The sequence below is a fragment of the Penaeus monodon genome, chromosome 17 (assembly GCF_015228065.2).
Source record: "Penaeus monodon isolate SGIC_2016 chromosome 17, NSTDA_Pmon_1, whole genome shotgun sequence".
NCBI classification, from domain to species: domain Eukaryota; kingdom Metazoa; phylum Arthropoda; class Malacostraca; order Decapoda; family Penaeidae; genus Penaeus; species Penaeus monodon.
The window spans coordinates 19,082,374-19,092,373 of NC_051402.1; the positions used below are offsets into that span (position 1 = coordinate 19,082,374).

The 10,000-nt window shown below is 39.8% G+C and overlaps 1 protein-coding gene across 4 annotated transcripts in view; it reads right to left on the reverse strand.

Moving 5' to 3' along the window:
• The window catches only part of LOC119583590 (myotubularin-related protein 3-like), a 42,797-nt gene that overhangs the window by 26,374 nt on the left and 6,423 nt on the right, over positions 1 to 10,000 (reverse strand). For 3 of the 4 annotated variants that reach the window (XM_037932154.1, XM_037932155.1, XM_037932157.1), the window contains exons 2-13: positions 9,752 to 9,821; positions 6,937 to 7,199; positions 6,407 to 6,614; positions 5,900 to 6,078; positions 5,436 to 5,706; positions 4,969 to 5,159; positions 4,464 to 4,659; positions 3,940 to 4,125; positions 3,502 to 3,669; positions 2,500 to 2,622; positions 1,738 to 1,865; positions 587 to 1,570 (exon numbers count right to left, since the gene is read on the reverse strand). In XM_037932154.1, the coding sequence (XP_037788082.1) occupies positions 587 to 1,570; positions 1,738 to 1,865; positions 2,500 to 2,622; positions 3,502 to 3,669; positions 3,940 to 4,125; positions 4,464 to 4,659; positions 4,969 to 5,159; positions 5,436 to 5,706; positions 5,900 to 6,078; positions 6,407 to 6,614; positions 6,937 to 7,199; positions 9,752 to 9,802 (2,948 nt within the window). In that variant the 5' untranslated portion in view covers positions 9,803 to 9,821. Of the gene's footprint in view, positions 1 to 586; positions 1,571 to 1,737; positions 1,866 to 2,499; positions 2,623 to 3,501; positions 3,670 to 3,939; positions 4,126 to 4,463; positions 4,660 to 4,968; positions 5,160 to 5,435; positions 5,707 to 5,899; positions 6,079 to 6,406; positions 6,615 to 6,936; positions 7,200 to 8,273; positions 8,383 to 9,751; positions 9,822 to 10,000 lie in introns of those variants that run through there. The other variant, XM_037932156.1, reaches the window with a different exon arrangement.

The window sequence follows — 10,000 nt, forward strand, 5'->3', positions numbered from 1 at the left end:
TATATTACATTTCATATCATACAATTATTAGTCTCTTGACTATCCCATTCAATGAGTATTTATTTACTATTTATCACAACTAGCTAATACTAGCACAGTTAGACCTTTACCAATCAATACATAAAGACCAATTGAAAATTAATCAATATATAAAGACCAATTGAAAATTAATCAATATATAAAGACCAATTGAAAATTAAGTCTTCATTTCTTTACTAAAACTTCAGATATCACTTCTGACACATGACAAGCATATGAGATGAATCCTCAACCACTACTGAAAGACCTTGTGGGTCAAATGCTTTCTTGTCTTGACCACAACAGATATACATCATAGATCAATATATATAAAATTAGTACAATCATGAAGAGATGTAAAAGCTAATTTTCATAATGTCAACAGAAAACTTCCTTTCCTATTATCTATAAAATATTATATCCTAAAAGCCATTACACTTTACACAGGTAAGGAGACTAACTGCTGAGCAATCCACCTGCCATTTAGTAAGACCAATAGATCCATACAAAAAATACAAGAAACACATACATACTTGCATGCACAAAAAAATAAATCCATAATGCCTACCTGTCCTCACAGGGTGTAGAGGGTATGCATGAGGATGGTGTGCGGGAATGCATGGGTGTGGAATAGAGGGACACCCTGCTGCCTGGGCCGGTGGTCACTCCCCTTGAAGTACCACCTATGACTGATCCCTCATTCATAAGGCCAGCACTCCTCCACGTATCACCATTGCTGGTTTCATCCAGCAGTTTCTTGCTCTGGATGCAGATGCTACAGCCTGAAGACGTGACACTATTCATGACTGCCCCCCCTGTGTTTGACACCCCATTCACTAACCGCTTCTCTGGCCGCTCCTTTTCCTCCTGGCTGTTTTCTGATAGGGAGGACACCAAACCCTTCTTTGATTGTTTGCGGTTATTGTTGGTGGTTGTGCACACCTCGCTCTCCTCTCCAGAGACCCCATTCATGAAGGGACAGCACTTCCCATTCAGTAGTGACTTGGGGCTTTCTTGTCCTGACTTTCCGTTCACTAGAGGTATTACATCACTGTTTTTCTCCTGGAGGACTTTCTCCTCACTTGCTATCACTCCGGTCTCTGCCACTAGCGTGTCTGTTGAGCCTTCTATCGATTGCTCTGCCAGATTCCTGAACTTGCGGCCACCCACTGCCTTTTCTTTGCTTCTCTGCTTCTCCCTTTCTTCTCCCACCTGCCCACCCTCCCCTTCTGACTTCTTCCTGTCTTCCATGCCCTCCTGCCCCAGCAACTCACTGGCCTCCTCCCCATTCTCCACCCCATTTTCATACACTTCACTCGGCACGTTATTCACACACTCTGGGATTTCTGACTCTGACACAGAAGGTTCACACAGTGTCAGAGACTCCGACTCATCATTGGGTCGCTCTTCGTTTGGCTCGCTCACAGAGTCATCATTGATCTCCAGTTCTTCTCCATTCTGCCCAGCTCCTACGCCATTTGGAAGGATATCCTGGTCCTCGTTGGCCAGTTCAGCACCTAGGGCTGAGTTGAGCATGGCCATGTTGGGACAGCTATGAAAAAAAAATATATATATATGATACTATAATCACATTACAAAATTCAAACATCAAAATAAATTAAGATCCTTCAGCCCCAGCCTCCCCTAAGAAATAAAAAACTACATATCACCTTCCATTATCTAACAAAAATTGGAGAAAAATAAAAAAGCATAAACTACCTGTCCCGAATGTTAGGGTCGGAGGATCGGCGCAGGGGGTGGTGGGGTGGAGGTGATGTCCCAGCCAGGAGATCATCACACGACTTGGTCTTCACCAGCTCCCCTCCAGCTGCTGGTTCTTCCTCCTCCTGCAAATATAGTAAATAGTAAATAAAGAAAATTAACAAATATTCATTTGAAGAAAATTTCACCTCGATGCTACTAAGAACCAATTTGGTATCACTGCCCAAGCTTGATAGCATACCAGATCCTGGCTTAGCTCTGGACTACCACTTGCAATGAGCTAGCCAAACACTATTACAAATCAAGAGCAACATTTATCATTTATGAATTATGAGGTCTCTCTTATAAATTACTGGTCTAAAAATTCCTTTTAATATCATTTATGAATTCTTTGGCCATCATTTTCTATTGAGAAGGTTCAAAAAGATGCATGTATTTCACAGCAAGATGTAAGTAAATCAGAGCAACTACTCTCAAATAAAGCAACACCTGTAAATCACTATAATGCAGCACCACTGACAATAATATGTATACACACACGCATCCACACACACACACTAACACAAACAAAAATCCCCATTGCACAATTTCATTCAAGGAATTACAATAATAAATTTTTCAAACAGTCCTCTCAGTCTAATTTCTCATTCAAAGAAATATCATCAGAAACATGCACATCACTATAAGACCACTTCTAGGTCTAACCCTAAACATAATCCCTAGTCTTTCACAAATCAGAACATATTGTGCACTCCTTACCTCCTCCTCCCCAACGCTTGGATAAACACTGGTGTGGGGGTCTGCTGTCACCTCACCCATCTCCGGCATGTAGACAGAAGTCCACAGACGTAGATCTTTAGTGTGACATGAAGGGTAAAGTACCTGGTAGTAGGGGGAAAAAAAATGATAATAAATTCTCTAAAGGTTAAATATTCAATGGAGAATATAATTCTAGAGGTAAAGTATTTTGCAGTGAAAGAATTTTGTAATCATAATGTTTGCAGCCAAGGCTTGAAAAATCAGTACTAATAATTCAGTATATTTTTTAGTCCCTGAAGTTCTACTCACCATAACAATCATAGCTTGACATTTTTATCAAGCCTTGATACTGATCATATAATATTCTAGAATGAGTTGTAAATGACTAGCAAGCTGTTTTCCCACATATTTTTTGTCATTTAAAATGTCTGTAGAGACAACTAATAAATCTGGTACTGTTTGTCCAGTTCCCTGTAGCCACATCCACCAAAGCAAACCCTATATACTTATTCCCCTTACATTCCCCCTACTTCCTGAGCCAATAATGGTTCCTGCCTATTTTTTTGTTAAAACTGGAATGTAGCTTGTGCAAACTAGTAATTCTAGTACTGTATGCAAATAAACATACAGCCTAATCCTTCCTCCTTCATACTCCTACCACAAATCCCAAACTTAAGAGTTTATAATCATCTGATCTCTTAGTATTTGTCTATTCATTTATATCAATATATATATTTTTGTTTTACAAGATATGTTTTAATGCTTTACAAACATAAAATAAATTTTAAAATGCAATTTTTCCCCATTTTCAGTCACACTAATGGGATAACAGTAATCATTTCCCAAGCTCTTGCAAAATCAAAGATAAAAATTTCCCTTGGTGAAACCTGAAAAATAAGACTTGCATTGTCAGAGGAGTCATATTTCAAATTAATTATTCCAAGCATGCACATCCAATTTCATGTGAGTATATAAATAAGCAAGACATGCCAGTAAAATTACCTGATGTGTATGAGAATAGAGGTAGTTGGTGTAGCGGTGACGGTTGAGCCTCAGCAGTGACCAAACAGAATATGTTCGCTCTCCAATTTCCGCTTGGACTCGCTCTTGGGAGGTGTTGCACAGGAACGTACCAAATAGGTTACTGTATACATGCTGTGCTAACTTCACCTGCAGGGAGAAAAGGATTTCCTTGTCAATATGAACTAAGAGAAATATTGCAGTATTTAATCTTCTGTAGATAATTCCACTTAATTGGATGCTTAATTTATGATACTGACTTCTGTCTCTTGGAATTTACAGCTGACACACAGCTATGGAATATCACCACCATAAACACTAGTCAAGCCCACTCTTTTTTATCTATCAAAACCAAACACTAAGGTATGAATAAATTTATTGTTCCAAAAACTACTGATTCACTTGAAAAAAAACACTAACCAGATATGCCTGATTAAACTGGAAGGCTGTAGGATACCAGTACAGGAGGTGGTGGACACAGTCTAACCACTGCAGGAAGACAGGACATCTCTCGTTGATATCCTCACAGCTGCGTCCACAGCCACACCTATCGCTAAATTTGTGGCCAAACTCAACCCACTCACGCTCCACTAGCACCTCAAAGCCCTGTAAACAATTTTTGTTTTATAATGCACATATTATAAAAACATTAAAATTAATAAGGCTACTTAGACTTAGTGAACTCAAAACACTTTTACTTGACAGCTTATACACTTACAGAACTAAATTATAAAGACAGGTTTAATTTTCATAGAATGATCAGCAAACATCCTTTTCAACTGGCTGATGACATGACCTCCCATGACCCAATCATTGCTCTGAAGTGTGTGCAAGTCTTAAATACCCTAATTAAATGTACTTCAACCTTAACCACAAAAAAATGATATGGAGCCAAAGAACTTCATTTATTCAAGCTTACCTAATTCAAATACATGACAACTTACATGCATAGTTCTATAATAAGGATCCATAAGTAACTGTGACAAGGCAGTAATTTGAGGGGTTCGGTCCCAGCCGTCAGAGCAGTGGACTAGAACTGGCCTGGCCTCACGCACCACAGCCTGCACCACTGTCACTGCTGCCTTGAGGAGACCAGAGATGTGGGCAAGCCATCGAGAATTCTCTAGCAAGGACAACCAACTGGAATCAGGAAGAAAAATTAATCAGATGTAATTCCATGTGGTTGGTTTTCATTTTCAAATTTCCTCTTAAATATTTCTTAATATATTTTCTAAATGACATCCAAGGGTCAAGCAGATGGAATTTTGACCACTGTGAGGGTTGCCTAACTACTCTATACTGATTATTTAAATGGTAAACATTCTCTAATTTATGCACAATTCTAGCAGGAATCTAAATGAAATTATAATTAATCAAAAGGCTTAAAATACCGCTTAACCAATACTATTTACACAATGAAACTCTAAAACAACAAGACAGCAAACTCACTTTGGAATGTCAGGAGAGGATGCCACAAGCTGACGCAGAGCATGGTGAGACTTTCGGATGGTGTGGATGTTAGCAAGGTTCATGAACTGAATTTCACACTGTGGGTAGTATTCAGGGCATTCACAGCCTCCCCCACGGGCACGGTTGGCTACTGCTGTGGCATACGAGCGAGCATCGACAATCAAGACTTTCTGTAAGGGGGTAGAGACAGAAAACGATTTTTTATGAAATTTGAAAGATCCAGAATTAACAACCATTCTCTATAATTCACATGAAATCCCTAAAAATAAACTTGATACTAATCATTACCTATATCCTGTGTAAGATGATCTGTTAAAAAAGAGGAGGAGGAGGAGGAGGAGGAAGGGGAGGAAGAGGAGGAGGAAGAAGAGGAAAAAACAGCAGCATGTTGGAAGAAGTACTGAAGTGCTTTCAAAACTCCTAGATCAAGCAAAGCAATCCATTACCTTGATGTCAGCTTGTGCCTTTGCTTCTGGCAAGTCACACAAGGATGGGATATCTGACACTGGAGTGATGGCTTCCTTCTCTCCAGTGGCTGGGGGGATCAACTGACTACCGATCATAGCGTTGGTGCCGTTGGAACTACTTACGGCAGGGCTGTCATAAGCACAGGCCTCCGCTATAGCCTTGACCAAGTCCTCATCTTCACTGGACCGCCAGCCTAACCAGCCAACCTCGGGCTGACTGCAACGGGCTATCACAGCTCCATTTGTGTGTCTGTCATGATAAGGAAAGAAGGTTACATTTTCATTATTTTTCGAGCCATTCAAAAATAATTTAAGTAAATATACTGTAAAACAATGATATTCCACTCAGTTACAAATAATACCAATCACAATTGTACATTACATAATATCATATCATAATCATAACACAAAACATCACTCAATACAGATATCATATGCTTTACCTCCAGACAACAGCTGGAATACGCCTGGCAGACCTGAAGCGGGCAACACTCTCCAAGATGTTGTCATTGATTGAGGCAGGAACAACTAATTTGCGAGGGTATGTTGAGCACAGCTGGTACTCATTGTTGGCTAGTGAGATACGCCATGCCCCTCCAAGGTCAAAGCCCAGACGTCGCACCTGAGATTTTTGAAAGATTTGTAATAGCTTGCATTGTCTCAACTGTACTATATAGGTTTTAGACATGAGGATATGGGGATATGATGAATTCATGTTCATCACTCATTTCAACATCACTCAACAATCAGTTGGGGAGGATGTGGAAAGAAAAGGGGAGAGATAAGAAAAGAAATGCAAGGAGGAAATAAGGATAAATATAGAGAAAGAAAAATATATTTAGCACAATCAAAAAGTGGAAAAAAGGTGCAAGGAAAATACCACAAGAGCATAAAAGGAACCATGCAAATAAAGAAAATGAGGGGAAAATACAAAAGCAAAACCATCCTACCTCCTCATCAAACATCCTCTCTGCCCTAGCAGCATAGGACTGTGGACTGTCAGGTTCATGAAGGGCGTTGTGCAATTCCCGTGCCTCCTCCATGTTCCACATGTAGAAGGCAAATGAAAAGACGTTCTCAAGGCGCTGTGGTAGGGCTAGAGCTTTGGTCAGTCGACGTTGCCATTCAGCACACTGCTCATTTGTTGCAAATGTGCACCTGGAAGTGAAATCAAGAGGATGTTTCTAAGGAAGATAGGACAACAAAGACATACTAATATGATGGATTCTTGTGATACATTAAGGTGCATATCCTCCAGCATTTTACAGTTATAAAACATTACATATTGATGACATTACAATATTATGAAACAAGTAAATAACTACTTTCAAACTCTCTTTGTTATTAAATTAAAACCATACAAGTTCAAATTCCTATTATGCAATCCACTGATCCCATTGCTAATGTAAATATCTCTCAGCCCTAAGGGCCTCCAGCACTAAACAACCAACTGAAAAAAACACTGATGCTCTCCACTCACTTGTAGGACTTAGTGTCTTTGCACAACAGAAAGAGGAAGAAGATTTCACGGCACTCTATGGTCTCAATCACACCCAGGGGAATGTGGTAGGTAGCATCACGCTGCTGCAGGAAAACTCTGTAGTTAGAGAGGGCCATGAGGCCATCAGCTGTGCGTCCCACAAACTGCGCATATTCTCCTGCCAAGGGCACAAAGGGGATGGACAGGGAGGGCTCATCGAACTGGCAGATCTGCTTCGGGTACGAGTCCTGAGCGGCCAGGACCTGTGAGGGGCAGAAGAGAGAGAAAGCGGTGTGAGCTAGTGCTGTAGGTGGGAGATTACCATCATCATCCTCATCCTCATAATATATGATGAGTGATACATTAACATGAAATATGATGATTATATAAGATGATGATGATGATATAAGATGATGATGATGATGATGATGATGATGATGATGATGATGATGATGATGATGATGATGATGATGATGATGATGATGATGATGATGATGATGATGATGATGATACATGATATATGATGACAGATAATGATAACAGTGAATTAAAATAATGATGGACTGTCAAGATGACGTTCATAATAGCACTGCCAACATTATTAATAATAATGATGGATGATGAATGATGGTTGATGATGATGATGACAAAGAATGTAATATTCACTTTCTTTCTGGCTCTTGTTTGTCTACTAAACGCAACTACTTTTCTCTCCTCTTTCTCATTCTTAACCATTTGCTTCCTTTCAATTCACCTAATCTGGCATGAAAATTTACTAAGGTGGGAGAGGGGGAGGATGAGGGAGTGGGGGTGGGGGTGGGGGAGGGGAGAAGGGGAAGAGGGGGAAGAGGAGAGGGGAGAGGGGAGAGGGAGGGGGAAGAGGGGAGGGGATGGGTGGGGAGGGGGAAGAGGGGAGGGGAGGGGAGGGGAGGGAGGGGAGGGGAGGGGAGAGGAAGAGGAGTAGGAAGAGGAGTAGGAAGAGTAGGAGGAAGAGAGGACAAGGAGGAAGGGAGAAAGAGAAGGAGGAGGAGGAGGAGGAGGAGGAGGGAGAGAATGAGGGGTGAAGGAAAAAATGAGGGAGATAATGAGGGAGGAGGGAGAGAATCTGTGGGAGGGAGAGAATCTGGGGGAGGGAGAGAATGAGGGAGGAGGGAGAGAATGTGGGGGAAAGGGAGAGAATGAGAGGGAAAGGAGAGAATGAGGGGGAAGGGGGGAACAAAGGGGGGAAGGAATGGAGGGGATGCAAAGGAGAAAAAATCAATATCAATTAACAAAATAAAGCCTACACCCAACAAAGTGTCCCCTGACGAACAACAATTAAAAGGCACAAACATCACCTCGGCCACATGTGGGAGAGAGCGGTTGCGAGGGACCATCTAGACGCCACTAGACACATGCTCACACTGAGAACAGGTGCACAAAACATCTGTGCTGACGAGCTCCACCCTCCCACCACTACAGTTCACTGAGTTAGTCATCCTACAATGTTCAAAAGGGGGGGTGGGAGGGTCTAATAACATAAACAAGGAAACTGAACAAGAGCTATACAAACAATCTTGGACAGAATCATTGGGAAATATACAGTCCTACATGGAATAATATGATAAACCTTTACAGGCACAAATAAAGGCTGTAGTGGTATAACAATAATGGACAACTTCCCCAGGCAATAAAACAAAACAACATATGTGCTTGTAGTTTACAGGACAGCCATGATAACAATAATAAAAATGCTTTGGACATAATAAATATAACTGATGATGTTAGTATCTCTATTAGTCAAATCTTTTATCAAAATCTCACTCTTCTTTATCTTGAAAAGTTTAGAAAATAAAAACACTGATAATAATAAAATAAATAAAAGGCATTTTTTGAATACAAAGGACATGACTCTGAGGAATCTTATTGTTTAATGCAGTAAATAAAATAAAAGCAATCTTAACATTCACAAATACATAAAAAGGGAGATAGTAAGAAAGCTTTGCAATCTTATAATAAACTGATTAAAGAAAGAAAAGAGCAACTACTTGAAAAAATACAAACATTCTTCTTTACCTAGCACCAAGTTGCATGCAACTACTCTTTGCAGAAAGACACTCAAACTAAATCTCAACTGGTACAAATCAAGAATGACGAAATGCATGTGCTAATGAAACAGCTATTAAGGTCATTTACAAATGTAGCAACAATGTAATCCATGAACATTTTACTACCCTTCCATAATATATCAGTGCCTTTCTTCTCTTATATCTAATGTGAAGAAAGTTCCTGTTTCTACTCTAATAAACTGATATAACTTTAATGAAGCACTATATGTTTGATTTATTTTCTCATATAATAATATCAATAACTTTGTCAGTGTTTTTCTTTTTCAAATGAATGAGCTCTATAGTATTGCACCATCTGTACCAACAACTTGACTGATCTGCCAACTCTGCTAGAGACCACTTCCTTGCAAAACATTCCTCAAACAACTTGCAACAATCACACCTGCTTTCAGGCCAGCTATAACAAAAGAAGACAACATCCTGCTTCTTCAGGAAGTGTAAGTAAACATTAGATTAAAATGGTTGTAAGATATGGCTAACACAATTAAGTTGTGTCTGGGTATATTACCATTTCAGTTGGCAGGCTTTCATTATTTCACATTCTGCAGTCATAAACAGTCCTGCATATAAGGCCAGAAAGAAAAATATAAACATATAAATGCAAAAACAAAATAACATCTGCAACAACAACAAAGCAACCATACTAGAGGATGGGGACAAAAGATCCCTTTCATACTTCATTTACAGCAGTGTGGCATCAACTATACCTGATAGGTCGAGGTGTCTCCTGTCCCTCCTCCACTGTCCTCAGACTCCATCCCGACACCTGGTTGAGCCCTGAAATAAATAGACAAAATTTTAATTCTATACACACTACTACCATCGTCAAAACTGAACACTTATGAAAAAGTAAACAAGTAACTATGAATAAGCATGATTCTATAAACATGCTTCAATATGAAAAACCTCAAAACATAGCCTACAAAATCATAATATGCTTTTAAGAACAGATCAAA